This window comes from Piliocolobus tephrosceles, chromosome 6, assembly GCF_002776525.5.
Source record: "Piliocolobus tephrosceles isolate RC106 chromosome 6, ASM277652v3, whole genome shotgun sequence".
Classification (NCBI taxonomy): Eukaryota; Metazoa; Chordata; class Mammalia; order Primates; family Cercopithecidae; genus Piliocolobus; species Piliocolobus tephrosceles.
This window is the reverse complement of record NC_045439.1, coordinates 128275229-128300524: the sequence shown is the minus strand read 5'-3', so window position 1 is coordinate 128300524 and position 25296 is coordinate 128275229. Positions and strand designations below refer to the sequence as shown.

The 25296-nt window shown below is 48.1% G+C and overlaps 1 protein-coding gene across 2 annotated transcripts in view; it reads right to left on the bottom strand.

Annotated features, from left to right (window-relative positions):
* The window catches only part of ADAMTS17 (ADAM metallopeptidase with thrombospondin type 1 motif 17), a 361470-nt gene that overhangs the window by 256173 nt on the left and 80001 nt on the right, over positions 1-25296 (bottom strand). For both annotated transcript variants that reach the window (XM_023193603.1, XM_023193604.2), the window contains exon 7: positions 19930-19973. In XM_023193603.1, coding sequence (XP_023049371.1) covers positions 19930-19973 — 44 coding nt within the window. The remainder of the gene's footprint in view (positions 1-19929; positions 19974-25296) is intronic.

The window sequence follows — 25296 nt, the reverse complement described above, 5'->3', positions numbered from 1 at the left end:
AGAAACAAAGACAGTACAACAGCCAGTTGACTACTAGAGAGCGCTAATAAAACTCACAGCCACCGTTTTCCATGAGGCAGACAGGCGCTGTGCCAAATGCTTTATGTTCATTCCACATTTGATCCCCAGGACACCGCCTGGCATGTGGTAGTCCAGTCCTGATGCCACCAATAAGAAAGATGAAGGACACGGGCCCACGGTCATGTACTGGGAAGGAGCAGAGCCAGCTGCCTCTACAAGCCCCTTCTTGCATTCTGTGACCTGTCTCCTTGGCCCCATCCATAATCCCTGCTTTTCCAATTCCCTCTGACTTTCCCATACAGGGTGTGCAAAGCTGGGTTTGGGGGAAAACGACTCCTTGGTCCAACACAGTTGACTATCTTATTGCTTCCTCTTCCAGGATGAAAACCTCCTGGGGTTTCCACTTTATCTCAAAACTTATGTTTACCTTGGCATTCGCAGCTCTGTGGCAGAGAAACGCTGCAACCAGCCCGTAAGGCAGCCCCAGGGACTCCCTGACTGTTCCTCTGACTGCTGCCTCTCCGGGAAGTCGTCCATTTAATCAGCAGCTGAGCCAGGGTGGAAAGGAAGGGGCCATCCCAGTTTCTCCCAAGGCGCCCCCTCCACAGCCTATGCACAGTGTTTTGTCCTGTTTGATTTTGTAACCATGGGGTACAGGAGACAATAGAAAATATATGGAGTATTGTGCAACCAAACAAGAGAAAGGCAGTGGGAACATGAGGAAAGAAGCATGAATAAGATGAATTGGCTTAAAAAGAAAAAACAAGGTATTATGTTCACGGAATAAAACCCCGGAATGCCACTGGAAGAGGGAAGAATGCTGGGCCATGCCTCCTGCTGCAGCAATTCGAGAATAAGGAGGCAGATGCGGGCCCACGATGAGATAGGATGCAGGAGGTGCTCAGGGGGAGAACTGGACGGGAGAAATGGCCTTCATCAAAAGCCGCTTCTATCAGCAGTGGTGTGACCAGGATTCCATGTGCTAGAAAAGCCATGCGTCGTGCTTGTTCTGGGAAGAAAGTCAGTAGGGCTGGTGGCAGGTGAGGGCCTGTGCAGTGCTAGCCCCCTGGTTACTCACACAGGTGCTGGGCACCTGGCTTTCCTGAGCATGCAAAGTTCCTCCCCAAACTGACCTCCCCTACAACCCCACACCATGCACACACATACGGCCAGTAGAGTTGAGCCCTCCCATCTCTCTGGTGTTGTCCATGCCCTCCTGTCTCAGGTGCTGCCCAGCAAGACTCAGATCAGTGGTTCTCAAAATTAAGCATGTGTCAGAATCTCCAGAAGCTTGCTAAAGCACAGATGCTCGGCATCACCTCAGAGATTCTGACCCAGAAGGACCCCGAGGAAGCTGAGAATGTGCATTTCCCATACCTTCCCAGGTTTTGCTGATGCTGTGGTCTGGGATTACCCTTTGAGAACCATTCGCTTCGGGCAGCTCTCTTCCCAAACACCACCACAGAGGACTTCTAGGGCCCTCTCTGACATCAAAAGGCGCCAGGGGGCACTGAAACAAGAACAACATAGCCAATGCTGACGGAGCATTTATTATGAGTTCTGGGCCCTTTACCTACACTACCTCATTCTATTACCTTCAATCTACAGATCAGGAAATGGCAACATGAGGACAAGTAATTGCCCAGGCTGTACTCTAGGTAGTAGAGCTGGGATTTGAACCAGGCAGAGGCCGGGCTCAAAACCACAACTCCTCCTGCCTCTCTTAAATACCACCATCAAGTTTATGGAAAAATCTGATGAGGTGGCTGAACATTTGGGGCAAATCCGATTCCTTGCATGACAGTCAGTACCCTAATGATCACAGATACCCACAGTCCCCAGTGATTGACTCAATTACCGTCTCTAATGTGGGTCAGACGCCAGAGTTGCACTGACTCAGAGCAAGAGAACACAGGAAGTAACTCGGAAATTTCCATCATCACTGCTTTTTGTAAAAAAGTAGATGTTTACGATATTTGCACAAGTAATCACGAAATGACAGTAAACATTGAGGGAGTTGCCCCATATTCATGTCACCCATGACATTAAAATAAATAACCAACCCCAACAAGAAAAGACCCCTAGCCACAATAACACAAAGCAGGGCTTCTCAGAGTGTGGGCCTCACGCCAGTACCAGCACCAGCACCATCCACAGCCCTCCCCAGGCCCACCGAACGCCAACCTCTGGGGTGAGGTCCAGCCGGCTATGTTTAAAGGAGTCCTCCCAGTGATCCAGAGGCATGCACATCTACAAAGCCCTATTACTAACGCTGAACAGCTAACACGGACCCTCTTTAAATCTTTACCAAAAAAAAAAAATATATATATATATATATATATATACAGTAGTAGCTGACTCCTGTAATCCCAGCAGCTTGGGAGGCTGAGATAGGAGGATCACTAGAGACCAGGAGGTTGAGACCAGCCTGGGAAACACAGTAAGACCTTGCTTCTACAGAAAATAAAAACATTAGCTGGGCATGGTGGTGTGTGCCTCTTGTCCCAGCTATTCAGGAGGCTCAGGTGGGAGGATTGCTTGAGCCCAGGAGGTTGAGGCTGCAGTAAGCTATGATTGCACCACTGCAATCCAGTCTGGGCAACAGAGTGAGACTCCTGACTCCAAAGAAAAAGAAAGAAATACCAACTACCTGTTCCATGCTCCCTCTCCCCTTCCCCCAAAACAGAGCCAGGAATGAGTCTGTCACAGGAGGGAACTCTACAGCTGAATCCCACGGTTCCCAGCTTCAATTCCCCTCTCATCTCTGCACAACATGAGATCAGCTCACTTGGAGTCGCTCCCACGATCCTCAGACTCAAATCTGAAGCTGCAAGCCGGATTCCTCAGGCCCCCACTACCCTGCCCCTGCATCATCTTACCCTTTCAGCAGAGGCCTAACTGGGGTGTCAGGCCAGCCAGGTTCCTCCCAGCTCCACCACTGGGTTACTATGCAGCTGGGTGTGAAGCCCAGCCTCAGCGCCTTCATCTGTGAACCGGCGCCTACAGGAGGCGACTCCATGCAAGGACCGAGGTCTGAGTACAGCACCAGGCAAGCAGGAGGCTCTCCCTCAGTAAGCCTCAGACCCCTGGGCTTCTGTTCTTTGCTTTAACTGCTTTTTGGGGTCTCATCTCCCTGCCTTTGCCTACATTAGGACTCACCCCGGGAAGCCCCAGCCCTGCCCTGGCTGAGAAGTGCTGTCCTGGCACACGATGACAGGAAGAGGGTGGCTGGGCATGACGTCCTGGTGCAGTGGTGCAATCTCGGCTCAGTGCAACCTCCACCTCCCAGGTTCAAGTAATTCTCCTGTCTCCACCTCCCAAGTAGCTGGAATTATAGGGACGTGCCACCACATCTGGCCAATTTTTATATTTTTAGTAGAGACAGGGTTTCACGACATTGGCCAGGCTGGTCTCAAACTCCTGACCTCAGGTGATCCACCTGCCTCAGTCTCCCAAAGTGCTGGGATTACAGGTGTGAGCCACCGTGCCTGGCCAACACTAAGTCTAAGTGATTTGCCCAAGGTCAAGGAAATGGCAGAAGGAAGACTCAAATCCAGGTCTGATCAGGGGCCCGGCAAAAAAGAAGCAAAGACAGAGTGGGCCCAGGGGTACCCAGCTTGCTCCCACTGTGGGACAGCCACCCACCCTGGCTGTCCACTGTAGGGACCCTTCCTTTGCTCACAGAAATTAATACTGTTAGCATAGGCAACCTCAACACTTCTAAAGGCCCTGGCCTGCAAACAGGTTGCAAATGAGTGTAATGTCCAAATGTCACCTTCGCAGCAAAGCCTTTGGCCACTCCAGGTAAAATTTCAGGTCCCAGCCCCTCCACTTCCTACCCCTCTTATCTGTTTTCCATGTTCCCTTTATCACCGGCCTCCATCCACACTCTGGAGTGTACTTACTGACTTCACATGAGTTGCATCCCCTCCACTCACGCAACATGAGTTGCATCCCCTCCATGAGCAACATCACCCCACAAGAGCAAGGGCCTTTGTTTGGTGCCTTGAGTGTCCCCAGGGCTGGAGCAGGGCCTGGCACACAGTAGACACTCAACAGAGTTTTACTGAGTATGAATGATGGAAAAGCAGAATGTCAGTGAGGACAAAGATCCATCCTGAAAACAGAACCTGTGATGGACGCAGCAAAGGAGAAAACAGGGTAAAAGCAACAACGGGAATTTAATACCTGCCAAGAACAAAATGAATGGGCAAAGGTCTGGCAGACGAGACCAGAGTTAAACCCTCAGGCTTTGCTGTGAGTTAGTCTGATCCCAGCTCTGTCACTCACGAGTGGCATAATTTCAGATAAGAAATGTATTCGTTTAGAGCCTCAGTGTCGCCATCTGCTCACAGGAATGATACCTCACTTAAAATGCTATTGAAAAGCGAGAAAGGCCAGGTGTGGTGGCTCACACCTGTAATCCTAGCACTTTGGGAGGCCAAGAAAGACAGAATACTTGAGGTCAGGAGTTCAAGACCAGCCTGGCCAACCTGAAACAGGTGAAACCCTGTTTCTACTAAAAATATAAAAGTTAGCCAGGTGTGGTGGCGTGTGCCTGTAACCCCAGGTACTCAGGAGACTGAGGTGGGAGAATCACTTGAACCCAGGAGATGGAGCTTGCAGTGAGCCAAGATCATGCCACTGAACTCCAGCCTGGGCAACAGAGCAAGATATCGTAACAAAAAAAAAAAGAAAAGAAAAGAAAGAAAGAAAAGAAAAAAAATAAATGTGAGAAAGAAAAAACTGTAACCCAACTGTCTGGGATCAGAGCCTAGCTTTGCTGCTTACAAGCTGTGTGCCTTCAGGCAAGAGATCTCCCTCTCTGAACCTCAGTTTTCTCATATGCAAAATGGAAAGAACAGCAGCACCTTCCACATAGTGTTGTGCAGATTAAATGGCCCAAGACCACAAAGTTCTCGGCAAATGGTAGCTGTTCTCAGTCTCCCTTTCCTCACTCCTGCAGGTACGGGATGAGGAGCGGCACTGCTTGTGGTCTTTCCTAACTCTCAATAATGACTGGTGCAGGGATACTGCAGTCGACCCTGCTGAAATCAACGCTCTTCAGCTTTCCAAGGCTAAGGGAAGAGAAGGTGTAGATCTCGGCACCATTCCCAGGCCTGTGAGACGCTGGACTATGTGGATGCCCCTGAGCAGGGGGATCGGCAAGAAAAGGTTACCCTTTGTGGAAGCAATGAGAAGGGGGGTCTCTCTGCAGCGTTGCAGGAGGAAGTGCTGGAGATGGGCCATGCTTTGACATCTAATGAGCTACCAGGTTCCCCTAGCTGCCTGGTGCTACTGGAGCATGGTCCAGGGCACTTCAGAGAGAAGGGAGTGGTGTGGCCAGGAGGAAGGTGGACTTGGACACATGCCACTCCTATGCAGTTGATTTGACAAAGAAGTCAGGTGGTGGGAATTCCATCAGGGCCTTACAACCCCTGAAGACGACAGACGGTGAGCCCTCTGGGGAAAGATGTACCCCACCCCCCCCACCCTGTCCCACCTTCAGGATCACCCTCCACCCTCAGCCAGTAAAGGAGGAGGTGGTCGCCAGGTGAAAACCTTTACCGGATGTCCTGCAACCAGATGTCTGTCTCTCCCTCAGTCACAGCAAAGCCAGTGTGTGCCCAACCCCAATGATCTAGGCTGTGCAGCAGATCAGTGAGCCTGCTCCATGTGTACCGGGATCAGTGTGGGGGTCCAGTCATCACTGCCCTCATTCCTGTACCCAGCTGCTGCTCAGGAGGGGCCCTGGGCTCCACCTCAAGCCCAAGGCTGGCTCTGGGCCCTTAATGGAGACTGGGAAGCTGCTGGTCAGCACCCAGACTGCCACCAGAGACCAGAGCTGCAGGCACCTTTCCAATCCCCAGGCCTAAGAGACTCCTGTTCTCAAGGAGCAGCAATCTCTCTGCTGCTTCTTCCTCCTCAGCCCCAGATGCCTTCAGCAATGTCAGGAACGTGTTCCAAGACCACAGCAAAGGCTGAGGGGTAGCAACATATGCTAATGTGGCTGAAGGATTATTTTGAGCTGAAGGCAACGGAGAAGAAGCAGGTACAAGAAAGCTTTCTGTCCTCCCACTCTCTGCCAAAGAGCAAGACATGAATTTGTAAAGGTGCTCCCCTCACTCCTCTACCAGGAAGAACAGAAGTTAATCATTGGAGACAACTCCAGACCCTCTTCAGTCCAGAGGGCACCCAAGGAATCTACATGACAAACTCTAGTAATGAGCCTTCATCTTCCATCAGTTCCCCCACAGCTGACCTTCCCACAATCTGCCATCCAGAACTCAGTCCTTTTGTTTCATCTTGTCACCTCTAAGAATGTATTGTTCTTTGTCAAGATGCAGTATAAGCCCAAGTTCTAACCAACCCTCTGTGTTCCTCATTGCTGAGAGATCCCAGCTCATACTCAACTTCTGTTTGTTTTTCTCTTGTTAATCTGGCTTTTCTTTTTTGAGACGGAGTCTCGCTCTGTCGCCCAGGCTGGAGTGCAGTGGCAGGATCTCAGCTCATGGCAACCTCCACCTCCCGGGTTCAAGCGATTCTCCTGCCTCAACCTCCTGAGTAGCTGGGATTACAGGCACCCGCCACCAAGCCCAGCTAATTTTTGTATTTGTAGTAGAGACAGGGTTTCACTGTGTTGGTCAGGCTGGTCTTGAACTCCTGACCTCAAGTTGTCCACCTGCCTCAGCTTCCCAAAGTGCTGGGATTACAGGCGTGAGCCACCGTGCCCCACCACATCAGTCTAATTTTCAGGGTCCCAGCCAATGAACCTAATATGGGTGGAGGAAAAAGTTAAATTTTCTTCCCCTGCAAGTCCAAGACTACTTTTTAATTCTTCACTCAAGATTCTGGTTCTATCCCTCATTCCAACACACCCTGGCAGGTCGCCTGCCAAAGTTGTTCTTTAAGCCTGAACGTAGAGATAGTGCCAAAGTCCTCTTAGTCCCCACAGGGATGGAAGTCTTCAACGCTTTGAGACCTCAAAGTATCTCAAGGGCAGGATCTTGTAGATACACACACTAGCACTTCTGATCATTGCGGTAATTTCTTTAGCAAAGAAAGCCTCAAATCTTAGTGTCTCAACACACTTTACTTCTCACTCATGTAATATCCAATGTTTCAGGGACCATGGCTGTCGGTTCTGTGGACAACCTTAGCCAGTTGGCCAATGGAGAAAGAGCCCCCAGGTGCCATTCATGGAAGTTGGACCAGGCCTAGAAATAGCTTGTATCACTTCCACTCCTATTCCACCAGGCAGAGGGCAGTCACTTGACCCTCAGCTCTTTCCTTACCTTGACTCAGCTCACCTAACCATGACTCAGGCCTTTCCTAACCATGATTCAGTTCTTGTCTAACCATGACTCAGCCCTTCTCTATACATTAGTCAAGCTTACTCCCACCACAACAGCACTTGTTAGAAATTTCTAATCCAAGTCGTCTATGCCAGTAATTCCAAAGGTCGCTTAAACTGAAGTCCTAAATAGCAGCCAGGCCCAGACTCGGTCTCTGGTAGAGCAGACCAACAGATCGCCCTGATGTAACCTTCTTTCCCATTCCTGAAGCACTTAAGCTGCACATCTGTAGAAATTGAGGTTAAAAATTCAGAGCCAACTTAAGATTTCACAAGGGAGGGTTAAGGTTCTTCAAATTAATGAACTCACAAAGACCACAGGAGCCTGGTGGACTGCCTGAAATATGCAAGCTACAAACAAACATTCTCCCTCAAATTGCAGTTCTGACTCCGGAGGGTCACTCGCATCCTGCCCTTATGGTTAATTCCAAGCACCACAATGGCTTCGGCATGACTGACCTTGCTCTTTACACCATGAGTCCAGCGGCTGAGCAGTCACTGGGAAAATGAACTCTTGGCTCAACTCTAAAGCGGTGATTTTAATGCCAGATGCAAATGAGGACTGTCCGTTGTCCAAAAATATCAGCGGTAACTTCAGTAAGTCTCAGTGCCCGCATGGTCCAATCTGGCCCTGGAGTCTAAGCCAAAGAAGCATAGCCTAGCAACCAAAAAAGAAACTTGCAAAGGCACCCTAATCTCTACTTGCATGTCCTTAAGAACATTTAAAAGGGCTCTAGTGACACTTCTTAAAATGGCCCCTCCTCTCTCCATCCTCTCCCACTTACTGCAGCCTCTCCCATCCTGGGTGGTACCTCTCCTCCCTGTCCTGTACACACCACCCTCAAACCCTGCACTATTTCTGTCTCATCACTCCAGGGGAGAACGCAGGAGGAGCCCCTTTGCTGGGAATTGTTCTTCTCGTATCCTGATCATTTTTCCTGGACAAAATCTCAAAGAAGTGCTAGCAAATAAAATTCACAACACTACTCCCTCTGTCATCTTACTTCTTTAAAAAAATTATGGAAAGTATACATAACATAAAATGTACCATCTTACCTATTTTTAAGTGTACAGTTCTCTGGCATTAAGTACATTCACATTGTTGTACAACCATCACCACTGCCCACCTACAGAACTTTTCCTCTTCCTCAACGAAAAACACTCTGCCCATTAAACACAAATTCCCCATTACCCCATTCCTCAGCTCCTGGCAACTGCCATCCTACTTTCTGTCTCCATGAATCTGACTACCCAGGTGCCTCAAGTGAGTGGCATCATTCAGTATTCGTCCTTTTGTGACTGGCTTATTTCATTCAGCACAATGTCCTCAAGGTTCGCCCATGTTACAGCATGTGCAAGTATTTCCTTCCCTTTGAAGGCTAATATTCCATTGTGTGGATATACCACATTTTTGTTTACCCACTCACCCCTCTATCGACACCTGGGATGTTTCCACATCCTAGCTATTATAAATAGTGCTGCTATGAACATGGATGTACAAATATGAGTCCCTGCTTTCAATTATTTTGGGTGTGTATCAATAAGTAGAGTTCCTGAATCATATTTTTTAATTGTTTGAGAAACTACCATACTGTTTTCCATAGCAGATGCACCATTTTGCATCCTTACCAGCAGTGCACAAGGGTTCCCATCTCTCTACATTCTCGCCAATATTTGTTATTTCTAGTTTTGAAAGTGGTCATCCTGGCTGGGTACCGTGGCTCACGCCAATAATCCCAGTACTTTGGGAGGCCAAGGAGGGTGGATCACCTGAGGTCAGGAGTTCCAGACCAGCGTGGCCAACACGGTGAAACCCTTTCTCTACTAAAAATACAAAAATTAGCCAGGCGTAATGGCAAATGCCTGTAATCCCAGCTACTTGGGAGGCTGAGGCAGGAGAATTGCTTGAACCCAGGAGGCAGAGGTTGTAGTAAGCTGAGAACGCACTATTGCACTCCAGCCTGGGTGATAGAGCAAGACTCTGTCTTAAAAAAAAAGAAAGAAAGAAAAGAAAAGAAATGAAACGAAAGTGGTCATCCTAATGAGTGTGATTAGTCATCCCCTTCAACCCTCACAATAACCCTAGATACTATTATCCCCTTTTTCCAGATGAGAAAACAGAGCAGGGGATATTAGGTAAGCGTATCAGTCTATTCTGACGCTGCTAATAGAGACATACCAGAGTCTGGGTATAAAATTCTAACCAACCCTCTGTGTTCCTCATTGTTGAGAGATCCCAGCTCATACTCAACTTCTATTTGTTTTTCTCTTGTTAATCTGGCTTTTCTTTTTTGAGACGGAGTCTCGCTGTGTCACCCAGGCTGGAGTGCAGTGGCCGGATCTCAGCTCACGGCAATGGACTCACAGTTCCACATGGCTGGGGAGGCCTCACAATCATGGCATGAGGCAAAGAGGAGTAAAGTCATCTCTTACATGGTGGCAGGCCAGAGAGAGCTTCTGCAGGGGAACTCCTCTTTATAAAACCATTAGATCTCATGAGACTTACTCACTATCACCAGAACAGCACAGGAAAGAACTGCCCCCATAATTCAGTTACCTCCCACCAGGTCCCTCCCATGACACATGGGAATTATTGGAGCTAGATGAGATTTGGGTGGGGACAGGCCAAACCGTATCAGTAAGTCACTCAAGGACAATGGTGGACAAGCAAGATTTGAATGCAGGTTTAACTGCAGAGCCAATGTCATCCACCACTGTCCTTGAGTGACTTACTGATACGGTTTGGCTGTATCCCCATCCAAATCTCATCTAGCTCCAATAATTCCCACGTGTCATGGGAGGCACCTGGTGGGAGATAATTGAATTATGGGGGCAGTTCTTTCCTGTGCTGTTCTGTTGATAGTGAGTAAGTCTCAAGAGATCTGACAGTTTTATAAAGAGGAGTCATGTTTTGTCCCCCCTTCTTATGTGTGGCATCTGGTGATGGACTCAGCCTTCATCATGGAGATGAAGGGCCCCTGCAGGTGGTAAACAGGACCTTGAGGGCCACTGTACAGGAGACTGTGATGGGAGCCCTTCCCTGGTTCTCAGCCTGCGATTTCCTTGGCTTGTTCCAACCAGAGCAGGGGCCTTGTTCCAATGGCACTGGCTGCAGATGGTACCTGTTCTCCTTGCCTCTCCTGCACCTCTGAGTGCAGGCTGTTTATGAACAGGCAGCACACAGGCTCTAAGAGCTCTTCAGGACTCACAGTTACAGAGGAGGCATCACATCAAGGCCTAGTTTCCATTCACGATTCTATTCCCCCTCCTGTTTTCGGGGAGGGTTTTGTCGGTTTCTAACAAACCTAACAAAGGGTCAGGCTGACTCAGAATTGCATGACTGGACTAAGAGCCCCACCATAAGGCAATGAGGCATGGCACTGCATTCCAAGCTCGTCATGAGGCGCTCCTTGGCCATGAGGAACAGAAACACCGAGAGAACAAGAGGAACTCCTTCTGCTGTTGTCATACTGAAGCTGTGAAAGAATGACAGGGCAGTGGGCTTTGGACTGACACCAATGTCACCAATATCATGTGCAGGTTTGCACCTGCCAACCTGGAAGGGAGGTCTGTTTCAGAAATCCCCTCGCAGGCAGGGGCCTGGGAAGGTACTCACCAGCCACCTCAAGGAAGGACACTCTTACAGGACACTTACTTTCCCAGCCAGAACGATGAAGGGGACTCTGGGCCTGCATTTGAAAGGTCATGGCTGGAAACCCTGCAAGGGGAGCTGCTTTGCTTGCTCAGCCCTCTTGCTTTCCAGTCCAAAAGGCAATCATGCACAGCCCTGCGTTTTGTTGGTCTCTGTCTAGTTCCAAAGTAAATGTTGGTTCTACATCTCCAAAGGGCTGGTAGAAGCCCATCCCATGCAAAAACATACCTACATATTTTCACCATTTTCTAATGTATTTCAGCCATTATGTAACCTTAGACACAACCCTGGCAGGAAGAACAAGAAAAGTTGAACTTGGTCCCCTGGGGCAACTGGTTTCAGTATGGACTTCCAGCCAAGTCTCAAACACAAACCTCCCGCAGTGGGATCTTATTTTGTTGTTCCCAGGGCAGAGAGATCTTCTCGGGAGGATCTAACAAGCACTGGTAGAGAACTTACAGATTTTGCAGGCATAGATGGAGCCTCGCCAGGCCTTAAGGTATGGGAAGTGCACACACTGCACACTTCCATGTGTGTGCATGCACCCCAGATATGCATGAGCCTAAAGGTACATATACATGTGTGTACATATGTGTCTGGTATTTGTGTGTAGGTATAGACACATGCATCTTACATGTTTATTCACCCCAGTCACTATCTTTAAGTGGTGCACAGAGCAACCACACAGAGGTCAAGGCAGGAATGTTCTCGGGATCACCGGTCCTTGTCCTCTTCTGTTCTCTTAGGCATAACATCTCCTACACACAGTCTTTTGCAGACCCTCTTCAACAATCAGACACAACCTAATTGGCATTCTGCAGGAAATACTCTACTGACACTTAAAGCTAAACCTGTGAGAAAGGGAACTAGTTTCTTAAAGCCCACACTTTTTTGTTTTCCAGGCAACTCAATCAGCCAAGAAATCCAAGCTGAATTTGTGGGACACAAAGCCCTAAAATGAATAGCATGCGACTTTCCTAAGTCTTTTAAGCAGATGGTCTATTTTTTAATAGTATGATGAAAGTGAACCTTGCCAAAAATTTCTGCACTCTTGATGGCTAGATGTAAGCATATTTGATTCCCAAAATTGAAACCTTTCATAAAACCTCTCAAAAAGCAAATAATATGGTCAAAAGCATAATTATAAATACCAAGGTAGCCTCTGACAAACAGATGAATTTGCTAAAGACCGCAAGTTGTCTAATTTGGGACAACAAATATGTAATTAAGCCTTCCCCTTTGTAACCTTCTCAGAGTAGACACCAAAGACATAGTGTGGATAAGCCCAGAACAGGGCCCAAAAGTGAGATGGGTCCTAGATAAGGAGAAAGCCACTTCAGAACTTACTCATTTGAAGGAGTCATTTGCCCTCAGAAGCAATGCCTGGAGACTACACCTCTTTTTTTTTTTTTTTTAGTTGTATTTTATCCATTCTATAGCCATATTTCATCATAGCTTTAATTTTACATTTTGCTATAGGCGAGTGATATTAATTTTTCATAAGCTTATTTGCCATCCATGTATCTGTAAAGTACCTGCTCAAGTGGTTTGCCTTTTTATTCATTTTTTATTTATTTATTTTTTTTGAGACAGTGTCTCTCTCTCCCTCTCTGTTGCCCAGGCTGGAGTGCAGAGGCACGATCTCGGCTCACTGCAACCTCCACTTCCTGGGTTCAAGCGATTCTCCTGCCTCAGCCTCCCGAGTAGCTTGGATTACAGGCATCCACCACCACGCCCAGCTAATTTTTTGTTTTTTTGTAGAGACAGGGTTTTGCCATGTTGGCCGGGCTGGTCTTGAACTCCTGACCTCAAGTGATGCACCCACCTTGGCCTCCCAAAGTGCTGGGATTACAGGCATGAGCCACAACACTTGGCCTGGAGACTATACTTCTAACACAGAATCTTAAAGCACAACTGAAATTTGCCTTCTGTCAGCTTACGAGGAATAACAATACAGTGGAACAAGCAAATAGGAGAGCCCCAAGAAGCAAAGAAACCCAAGAGGTAGTCTAGCCAGTAAAACTTTATTTGTATCTCAAACATGACTTGCCAGCCTCACCCAGCAAAACTTTCAACACCTCTTTTTGAAAATTCAAAACCACCCTCACAGAATGAAGACGTAACACCACCACAGTAACACAGAAAATGTTGGCTCACTTGTGACGGAAATTCCCCAGAGGGTTCTACGCACTAACCAGCAAGGACGCCAGGGCTAAGTGAAGGGTTACAGGGTGACTAATGCAGAAGGGAGGAAGTACAGTCAGATGGGTCCATTTTCATATGTTTGTTTTCATGCATGAAAAGAGGCATCTCTTTCTTACCTAATTGATAACATCACAGGGTTCACAGCTTCTCTTCTTCTTTGACACATTCAGTTAATAAAAACTCAACAGGTCCAGCACACAACACCATCCATTACCCACACCCACTCCCCCTCACCTCTTGCCAGTTCCCCAGCTCCTCTTGGTTTTGTGGCCTCTTGGTGGGCTGGCCTGACACAGATTTCCAAAACCAATGTTTTGTTCCCAAACACCACTGTCCTGGCCAGCAATATCCCCTACCCTCATTTCCTCCACCCACATGCTCTTCCTCACACCAGAAGGGCAGTGGGCACGTCTACCAAGCTCCCCTCTGGCCACCCAAACCTATCAGAGACTGTGGTACCAGTGCCAAGGGTGACGCGAGGAGGCAGTCCTTCCCCCCAAGTTCAGGGAAAGCCATGGGTCCCTCAAGCCGTGGCCGCTGGGCCCCAGCGCATAGACCAGACTCCAAGCACCCCCACAGCATCAACCCGGCCTTCAGCCTGCAACGGAGGAACATCTCCACTTCCTCCTGTAGGATTGCCCCTCCCCTTCACTGGACGAGGAAAAGGGAGGCCCTTTCATTAATTAAAAAATATTGGGAGACCAAGCAGGGGGAAAAAAGAAGACTAGCTTGATTTACACTGACACAAAACCCACCATAGCTCAATTTGGAGGCACAGGTAGGAGAAAACCAATGCTCCACATCCACTGAGCATCACTCAGATGCCCGCCTGGCCAGCCAGGCTTGGAGAGAAGCGGCTGCTGTCTTCAGCCACTGCCAGAGAGAGGCCCAGAGGGCATGCATCTGGAAGAGAAACGCAAAGGGCAGGCACGACCTCCTGAGGTCTCACCTCCACCACGTCCCTGTCTTGTCACCTCCCTCTTCTCACCCAGGACAGCACCTATGTCACAATAGCGGCTGGAAAGCAGACAGCTCCAGATGAAGAATTCAACAGAGGAAAGGAGCACACCCCACAAAGAGAAGGTCTGACACGCACAGAGTGGGGGCCGCTCAGTGAGGGGATGGTGGCTTGTTCCAGATCCTCCTGCCTTACAGTGACTTCCTCCAAGGTGGAGATCAGCAGAATTCCCAAGGGGTCATCCTTGCTCTCCTTCCCATTCCAACGAAGCCTAAGAAGCCCATGTCAGTGCCAGCAGAGAGGGAAGGAAGAAGGGTCCTTCTGGTGTAACCCTGTTTTTTTTTTTTTTTTTTTGAGACAGAGTCTCACTCTGTTGCTCAGGCTGGAGTGCAGTGGTGCGATCTCGGCTCACTGCAACCACCACCTCCCAGGTTCTAGTGATTCTCCTGTCGCAGCCTCCTGAGTAGCTGGCATTACAGGTGCCCGCCACCATGCCTGACTAAAGTTTGTATTTTTAGTAGAGACGGAGTTTCACCATGTTATTCAGGCTGGTCTCAAACTCTTGACCTCAGGTGATCTGTTCACCTTGGCCTCCCAAAGTGATGGGATTACAGGCATAAGCCACCACCCCTGGCCCCGGTGTGACTTTTTAAAAGCATGCCCATTCATCTGCTCACTCAAGTCCACCCAGTACAGAGGAGTGTGGTGAGGCCTCTGCACTGCAGGGCTCAGGAGAATCAGGGCTTTGGAAATGCCAACTTTGCCTACATTACTAGCACCCTTGTGAAGCCTAGAGATGCTAAACCTTGTGTTTCAATCTTCACCAAAAGATATGAAGGGTACAGGGGACACTGGTCATCTTGGGCTGTATGGCATCCATCCTCCCGCCTGGCTAAAGCACAGTGATCCCCTTTGGGAACCTTTACCTTCAACACGCATTCTTCATAGGAGGTGCTGTTGCCTCCCCTGTGGAAGCCCAAAGGCCAGAATCTCCCTCACTCCAGTGCAGGTGGGGTGGGGAGGGGGAGACCACAGGACCCTGGGCTGTTTTGGGGAGATGGAGGTCACTCCCCAGCCGTGGTGGCACATGGACCAGACAGGCCTTGCCACTAACTTCTATGTGATGTCAGTGGCCTCCCCACTTCTGGAGCTCCCCCAGGTGCTGCCTGTGTTCCGAGCCAGTCTCCCAGCCTGGTGGCAGACCCCTTCTGACAGGTGCCCTTGGCTCATTCCTCACAATCAGGAATGCAGACTGGGCAATGGAGACAAATGGGCTGATGCAGAGAAGAGTATTTTTCATGGAACCCCTAAACCCTCGCCGTGCCTCAGAGTTTATTGCAGTGCTTCATTCAAACTGAGCTCTGAAATCTATTTTAAACTATTTTTAAAACACTCATTAAAACACTTAACAAGAACAGGTTACCCTTGGGGGACTACTGACGGTGGGGTTAGGCCATTAGGAACCTTCTGGAGGGCTGATGACATTCTTTACCTCAATCTGTGTTGTGGTTTCAAGAGTAGAGGCATAGGACTGCACAACTATGTGGATGTACTGGACGCCACTGATTGTACACTTAAAAATGCTTCTGGTGGCAAATGTTATGTATATTTTATCACAGTATAAAAACGCACGATTTAAAACAGAATTCAAGATATTGCTTTAAAATGATTTCAAGAAATACCAGATTAAGCCAAAAAAGAAGAGTATAGGCATAAATTAAAAATCCATCAAGTTTTGCCCTCTTTACATATATGTGAGCTGCACCCTAATTAAAACAACAAAAAAACACTGTTATATACCAAATTACACTACACTGGCAACCCAAAGCTTTCCTAGTTATCTCGAGGTACCAGACAGCTTCTTTTCTACAGAACTCAAGACACAGCATCTCAAGCTCGAGCTGGATCCCGAAGTTTCAAGGCAGCTGTTGAAAATCTCTTAGCATTGGCAAGCATGCATCTATGTGATTCAGATTATTTTTCCATTCTGTGCAATCAAAACAAAATATGAAAAATCAACTGGATATTGGGATGAGAAAATCATAGAGATGGAATACAGATAAATGGGTGCCAGCAGTTAGGGAAGCGGAGGGTGGCAGGGGGTGGCTCTCAAGAGGCAGTCCGAGGGGGCATCTCAGCAGCCATGGAACCTTCTGTTCCTGATTGTCATGGTGGATGGACAAAGCTGCCCATGTAATAAGACATCACAGAACTTTATACGAAAGCATACCAAAAGATGAGTGCATGCAGAAACCATAAAGCCTGATTAAGAGCTGTAGTCTAGTTCACTCTATCGGGTCCATCCATTTCCTGGTTCTGAGAGTGCACTGCAGCTAGGTCAGATGTTACCACTGGACAAAGCTGGGTGATAAGTACAACAGACCTCTCTGTACTCTTTTGGCAATTATTGTGACTGTATAATTATTCAAAATAAAAACATTTTAAAGTCCATAAATAAATTGGATGTTGAGATCAATATACGACTGCCATAACCCCAGTTTTTATATTTTTCTGTTCATCAAATCATCCCATTGTTCTGACCGGCTTAATCATCTGTACAAGCAAAATACAACACATTAAAATAAAGGTATACTAATAAAACACTGTATAAGTTTAATTTTTTTAAAAAAGAAAAAAGGCACCAGCTCCTTTGGAGAAGCTGAAAATCACTGACCTATTAGAAAGAACACGCACTGGGGATCAGGAAATAGACTGGTTCTGCCCTCAGCTAACCAGCTGTCACATGAAGAACAACGACTCCACCCAGTCCTGACCATTAAAAGACTTTCTTGTTAAGGAAGTGAGACATATGCACCTGGGAGGGGAGATGAGGACATAAGATGCTCCCTAGTAACATGTGGCAAAGTATCAAATGAATAGTGCTATGGATTGACTTGTGTCCCCACAAAATTCTTATGTAGAAACCCTAACTCCCAATGTGACTATAGGTAGACAGAGGACCTTAACAAAGCTGATTAAGGCTGGCCGGGCGCGGTGGCGCACGCCTGTAATCCCAGCACTCTGGGAGGCCGAGGCAGATGGATCATGAGATCAGGAGATCGACACCATCCTGGCAAACACGGTGAAACCCCGTCTCTACTAACATTACAAAAAAATTAGCCGGGCATGGTGGTAGGCACCTGTAGTCCCACCTACTTGGGAGGCTGAGACAGAATTGCTTGAACCCAGGAGGCGGAGGTTTGCAGTGAGCCAAGATCGTGCCACTGCACTACAGCCTGGACAACAGAGTGAGACTATCTTAACAACAACAAAAAAAGCTAATTAAGGTTATATGAGGTCATAGAGATGGGGCTCTAGGCCAGTATGACTGGTGTCCTTGAAAGGAGGAGAGACAACAGGCAGGTGCACACACAGAGGAAAGGCCACAAGAGGATACAGGAGAAGGCAGCCAGCTACAGCCAAGGGGAGAGGCCTCAGGAGAGGCCAAATCTGCCAACACCTGGATCTAGGACTTCCAGCCTCCAGATCTGTGAGACAACACATTTCTGTTGTTGAAGCCACTCAGTTTGTGTGGCATTTTGTTATGGCAGCCCAAGCAAACCAATAAAAAGTAGTATGGTGATGTGGCTTAGGAAAGGAGAAGATGCTTGATTTGAAGCAGCTGGCTGCTCTTCACCAGGGGCCTGAACACAGGATATAATCACAATTAATGGCATATTCCCATCAAAAGAGAAAACTTTTATATACTCAAAAGAAACTGAAAGCTAGCTATAAATCCTATAGAAGAAAACCACACCATTGGATACATGGTTTTAACGAACACTGGAATTGGAATCCCTTCACCTGCATGCATGCATGCATGCATTCATTCATTCATTCAGTTCTTCTTCATTTAATCAACCAACCAACAGGAGTGACCATGCCTCTCAATCCAGTGCCAGGTCCTGAAGGACACACAGCCTGGAGGCCAGAGCTGGGCTCTGTGTTGCTCAGGGGCTTCCAGGGGAGAAGTACAGGCAAGGGCTACACGATTGAGAGATTGTGTCTCCCCGGGGCAAGCCAGGAAGCAGGAAGAGCACGGAGCAGAGGCGCCCTGGACAGGGGTACTGTGGCCATGCCTGACCCATGAACCCTAGGAAAGAGCAGCCACTCCTAGAAACAGCACATGCCTGGCAGCCCTGTTGACAGACAGAGGTCAGTCCGCTTAAGTCTCCACGGCCCCAACCTGACCTGGGCCTGTGTCAGCCAGCCCTCCAGGGAAGCATACTTTACATGGCCTTTGTCTAGCAATTCCCTCATGGAGACAGCCCCCAAATAACAAAGCAGGAGGAGTTGGCTGGTTGCTTCTTGACACCTCGCTCTCAGATCTATTTAGAGGACCGATTAAGTGTAATATATTAAAAATCATTTTGTTAACTCTAAAATGTGACATGAATGGTAGCTATCATTAGCTTTTGAAGGGTCTTGTGAGTCACCTAATCCAAAGTGATCATTTGATGGATTAAGAAACCGGAGTGGAGACACACCCAAGGCCACCCAGCTGGCACGTGGCAGAGCCAGAACAAAGGCTTGGGATTACTCACTGCCGGGGCTCCACAAGAAGCTCTGGTTTTCAACATGTGAATTTCATAACATTATATATTTTTCACACCTATACTGTTTTCTTCGATTTTACAATTCTAAACACACACGATTCACAATTTTGATTCTGGTAATGCAATACCATATTTCGACCTCCTGATGAACAAAGGTTTGTGCTATGGCAGGCAAAACTGGAAACACCCTTGACATTGTGCCTGTATTAACCAAACACTGTGTTCCTACACTCAAGAATGGTTTCCATTTGAAATCCATGAGAAGTCAAGAGCAAACCAGACATAACTGAGGACAGGAGACAAAGGAAAATGGCAGGTGAAGGGGAAGGAGAGGGAGGGGAAGGTGAGGGAGGGAAAGTTAGAGGGGGAGGGAAAGTTAGAGTCGGAGGGGAAGGTAGAGGGGGAGGGGAAGGTAGAGGAGGAGGGGAAGGTAGAGGGGGAGGGGAAGGTAGAGGGGGAGGGGAAGGTGGGGGAGGAGAAGGTAGAGAGGGAGGGGAAGGTAGAGGCGGGGGGAAGGTGGGGGGAGGAGAAGGTAGAGGGGGAGGGGGAGGAGAAGGTAGAGGGGGAGGGGAAGGTGAGGGGAGGAGAAGGTAGAGGGGGAGGGGAGGGGAAGGGGAAAGTAGTGGGGGAGGGGAAGGTGAGGGGAGGGCAAGGTGAGGGAGGGAAAGGGAGAGGAGGAGGGGAAGGGGAAGAAGGAAAGGAGGTTTTCTCAGCACTGTATGCCATTTTCAGTGCTGTCTTTAGTCACTAAAAAGCGAGGAGCCTGGCACCAAGGTAAAGGGTAAAGCTCAGTAAAGGTCATTTGCATGCATGAGAACAAACTGCTAAGCTTCCATCTCATGACCACAGCTATGTAACTTAGTGGGCTGCCTCTCCTGCCTGGGTGACCAAAATGCTCAGAGCCAAATGCAACCCCAACTGCAGACCCCTTTGAACAGCCTGGTGGCTCTTCCCCTTGGTGTCACTCTTCATAGCTTCTTCATCTAGATGCCTTCTGCCATAAATAACTTCAAAACATTTCAGGAAAATAGTAAAAGGAAAGTCAAAGACCAACTTACAAGAAGGAAGGCAACAGAATGTGCAGTGCTTGTTTGAGGACAGCTCCTCCACTGTGATCAAGAAGTCTCCAGATTCTCCCAGGGTGTATCAGCCCCTTAGATTATTATTTCAACTCTAAACTTACCAACAGTGTCACACGGTTCATCTTTGTGTACACAGAAATCTGTCCTAAAAAAAAAAAAAAAAAAAAAAAGAGGCCATCATCAGGTATATGCAGTATCCCCAAGACTGGAAGAAGAAAATACTGTCAGTTAACCTCAAGTAGTCATCCTGCAATGTTATTGTTCCAGTGGTCACAGGCCACAGTGAATGATAACAAACAGCAGCGTTTGGCAACAGTAACCCATCCACATTTCCAGGGGTAGGTCCACTTACCCCACATGAGAATCTTCTTTTACAGATGAACTATTCTATACATAACAGTTGCTGGAAGGACTCCTTTCAGCAGCTGAAAATGTTTTGGAAGATGTTTGCCAAGTCACTGATCAGAGACAATTCTCAGACAATAGCATCCAACTGCAGTGGCTTCCCCAAGCTACTCCACTTGGGCAGCAACTGGTTTTTGATGCTGTAATGACCATGTATCACTTTAAAGAGAAGATAACAAAAAGTCATCTCTAAAAACTGTATTCCTCTACTATGCAGCCATAAAAAGGAATGAGATCATGTTCTTTGTAGGGACATGGATGGAGCTGGAGGCCATTATCCTCAGCAAACTAACACAGGAACAGAAAAGCAAACACCACATGTTCTCACTTGTGAGTGGGAGCTGAATGATGAGAACACATGGACACATGGTTGTACACACACACCAGGGCCAGCCAGGTGAGGGGGGCTAAGGGAGAGGGAGAGCATGAGGAAGAATAGCTAACGGATGCCAGGCTTAATACCTAGGTGACGGGTTGATCTGTGCTGCAAACCACCATGGCTCATATTTACCCATATAATGAACCTGCACATCCTGCACATGTAACCCAGAACTTAAAAGCTGAAGGATAAAAAACTGTATTCCTTAAAGCTCCCCAGGATCCCCTGGGTGGGTGGGCATCTGTGGAACAGTGAGACAGCAAAGATGCTTGAAACCTGGTCCAGCCCTGGTTCTGCAGGTACAAGGGGTTCATCTGGCTTCCTGTGGGGAAGTCAGGGGTCTGGGCTCTTCTTTCCTAATGCTGGATCATTCCTATGGTTCTTTATAAGTTCCATGGTCAGCGGTTGACCACGGAGGGTTGGCTGGGGCAGGACTCAGCCTGGGAGCCGGGTGAGGAGCCACAACCTGGCCCAGACATGGCCCCTCCCAGGCCCCACACCCATCTTCTCTCAGGGCCCAAAGAACGCTTGAGATCCACACTTTTCATAACCTCACTCCAAAACCAAGGGAACTTTCAGGGAAATGGAGAAGGAATATCATAAAGAGATGAAAAGGCCTAGTGACTCGATTTTTCCATCAGACTCCATTTTAGAAGATGAAGGAATAGGCAACAGAAGCAGCACTGGCAGAGGGGAAACCAAATAAAATTAGGGGCATAGGTGTTCTCACTGGCCCAATACCTATCTAGCCCCAGCCCCTTCATTCAGCACCCTTCCCAATTCAGCACCCTTCCCAATTCTGGTGTTTTGAGCAGCACATGCACGCACGCACACACACACACATTCATATAAAGACCGGGCGGCCCAGGACCTTGCTCCAGGGTTTCTCAGAGTTGTGAACAGTATATGTTTAAAGCTTTGCCCCATTGCCTCAGCTGGGCAAAGGGAGAAAGGGACCAAGGCCTCAGTCTGACAGAAGAGAAATGAAGCTGCTGGCCAAGGCCAAGCCGGGCGCCATTTTGCAGAGAGCCAGCCCTCTGGCTGAGGAGGACTCTACCTCCACGCATTCTCTGATCTAATGGCCGCCCTGAGGGGAAACAGGCAGTCTCGAATGACAGACCCCAAGGCACCACCCACTGCTTCACCCGAGGAAGAGGTGTGTTCAGCTCAGGGAGGGAGAGCTATACTCAGAGGCCTGTCTTGAAAAGGTCAGCTGAATCTAAATCTCTATCCTTCCTGTTCAATGTCCTTTCTCAGAAGACAAGCAGCAAGGCACCTGCCTGCAGGGGCGGCTTTATCTCCAGGGAACCTGGCTTTGTTCTATTCATTATCAGGGGCATCCACTTTTTATGTCATCCCACTGCCAACTCACATCAAACCCCCAGGCAGGGACTGTAGCATTCACTTCAGGAATGAAAAAAGTGAGGGCTAGACTCGGCTCCCAGTCCCAACATCCATTGAAACTCCAAGGTGCATTCCCCGAGGCTGAGGTGGATCTGCATGACACAGCTGGCTTTGTGGGTGTCTGACCCATGCCCTGGGCTAACGCTGTGCTGTCGCAGGGTCCCATGTTTTCATTTTGCATGGGGCACTACAAGTTACACAGGTCGTCCTGTGCATAACTCACAGCCAGGCATACAGCTGGGACTCAATACATTCTTTTATTAATTGACTGATGTTTCCAGACCCTTTCAAGGGGCCCTGCAAGCTACCCAGCAGCCATGGCCTCACCAGCATTGGAAGCCTGGGAGCATAACACCAAGTTCCACGGATACTTACTGGGACCTCACCACGTGCAAAGCCTGGCAAGAGGGTCCCTTGGCAGAAGGTGAAGGGAAGGGTGTCCCAAGGAGTTAGACTGTATTACGCTGCAGGGGAAAGTCTGGCCAGAGGGATCCTGGTGGTGCAGCTTTGGGCCAGCTGTGTCTGCTGTGGTGCCTTTCAGGCACTCTCACCCGGAGCACAGGCCCAGGCTCAAGGAGCTCTTGACTCCAGGGAGGAGTTCTCTGCGTTCTCGGCTTTCTGTGTCAGATGTGGAGCCCAAGGTGAAGCCCTCCTAGGTGCTGAGGCCCCCTGAGCCCTGGCCTCTGTGTGGGCTCTGTGTGGCCCCAGGCCCAGTCCACTCATGGGTCCTTCCTAGTCCCAGCCACAGCTGCCGAAAACCCAGCTTCCACCGCTTTTGGCTCAGTAGCTCCTGCTGGACATGATGTCATCCTCACATTCACCACAGCAGCCACCTAGCCACCTGTTTGTCAGGGAATGTCTGGGAGAATACACTGTCTGGCTTGGTCACAGCCCAGAAGGTGAAAAAAGAACCTTAAACGGGAGGAAACCCTTACATTGGCCAGTTCTAGCTCAGGACCTGGAAGCTGTCCCCTGAGCACAGCCAGGCCCGTGCAGCCTCAGCTCCGGTTACAGTGGGAGGAAAGGACAGCTTCTCCAGGGCGGCAGCTGCCTCGCACCCAATCTCCTTGTGAAAACATCAGCCTGTTATTATCTCAACCTCTAGGGAATTGCAGCTCTTTACCTCTAGTCATTAAACAAGGATTTCTGGCCAACTCAGCTTCCTGCCCGACTCCAGAGCTGCCTCCCCCGTCCTTGAAGGAGATCCTCAATTTAACATCTGCGAGGACCCAGAAGACAGGACATGCACTGATCTGTTCAGTCCAGCAGCTCCACAGCAGCAGGTGAGAGGCTCACGTACTGTGATTGCTCACGTAACTTCAAGGCGTCAGTCCAAAATGCAGAAGAAAGCTCAAGCTCCCGGGCTGGCAACAGGTAACAGCTATGCAAGAGGCCAATCGCATTCCTCATCCAGAGCCCAGCAGCTTGCGGCTGACGAAACCTTGTTTTCTCTGTCCCTGGATGAAGACATTGCCCATGCCCCCAGCATCCTCACCCAGAACCACTCCCATGCAATTAGGATCCCTCTCCAATGTGTTTAGTTAGAACAGAACATTTTTACTCTGAATTTTTTTTATTGTGCTACATGAACATAAAATTTACCATCTTAACCATTGAGTGTAAAGCTCAGTAATGTTAACTAAATTCACACTGTCATGCAACCATCACCACTATCCACCTCCAAAACTTTTCGTCATCCCACACTGAAACTCTGCACCCATGAAATAATAACTCCCCATTCTCCCTTCTCCCCAGCCTCTGGCAACCACCATTCTTTGTCTCTATGAATCTGACTACTGTAAGTGCCTCATGTAAGTGGAATCGTGCAGTATTTGTCCTTGAGGTTCATCCATGTTGTAGCATGTGTCACAATCTCCTTCCTTTTTAAGGCTGAGTAATATTCTCTTGTGCATATATAGCATATTTGTTTACCCATTCATCCATCCATGGACATATAGGTCACTCCCACCTTCTGGCTGTCATGAATAATGTTGCTATGAACATGAGTGTTCAAATATCAGAGTCTCTGCTTTCAATTATTTTGAATTTCAGTTCTTTTGGGTTCAGAAGTGGGATCATATGGTAACTCTAGTTTTGAGTTTTTGAGGAACCATCATCTGGTTTTCTATTGTGGCTGTACCATTTTACATTCCCACCAATGGCGCACAAAAGAGTTCCAATTTCTCCACATTCTTCCAACACTTGTTATTTTCCATTGCTCTGTGTATTAGTCCATTTTCACACCGCTGACAAAGACATACCCAAGAATGGGCAATTTACAAAAGAAAGAGGTTTAATGGACTTACAGTTCCACGTGGCTGGGGAGGCCTCACAATCATGGTGGAAGGCGAAAGGCACGTCTCACATGGCAGCAGACAGGAAGAGAGCTTGTGTAGGGAAACACCCCCTTATACAATCAGATCTTGTGAGACTTCTTCACGATCCCGAGAACAGCACAAGAAAGACTTGCCCCCATGATGCCATTACCTCCCACCAGGTCCCTCCCACAATAAGTGGGAATTCAAGATGAGATTTGGGTGGGGGCACAGCAAAACTGTATCATTTTGTTTTACAGTAGCCACTGTAAAAAGTGTGAGGTGTAGAAAAGAACATTTTTACACAAAACATTTCCTCTGTGGTAAGTGAGAAGGGCGAAAAATGAAAAAGTCTAACTGATAGCATCTTTGCACTGAGGGTACGTCATGACTGCTGAGATCTCTTTGTAAAAGGGCTAATACAGATGTCTTGTCAACAGTCATCTTGGTGACATTTATTGCCTCTGAAAAAAATGCCATTCATCCCCAAATACAGACTACTTACAAGTGCTTTCTCCACTCAATGAAAGGAACTAGCAGGAAAGAGAAAACTTCTTCCAATATAGGGAAAATTATCATAAGCTATTAATTTTTTTTAACAAAACACCAGAAATTATAGATTTTCTACAGTATTTATAAAAACTATTTTCAAAGTAGAAACCTTGGGAGTTTAGCTGCATATTCCACAGATGATGTTGTTTAGAGTTCCTCTCTAGGAAAGTCTTTCAGACCAAATATAATTACCATTTGGAAAATCAGCTCCATTTACTTATGATCATGCACAGACACGGTTCCCAAGGACTTCTGCTTGCTCCCCAAATCGAATCTACTCTCAAATCATGGTACCCTTAACCTGAATGCTGTGACACCTGGGGTATTCTACAGAAAGTCTCACAGTCCCCAAATGCCATTGCAGACTGCCTCGAGCAACAGCGGCTTCTGGCCAGTGAAGTGTGGGCAGCCAC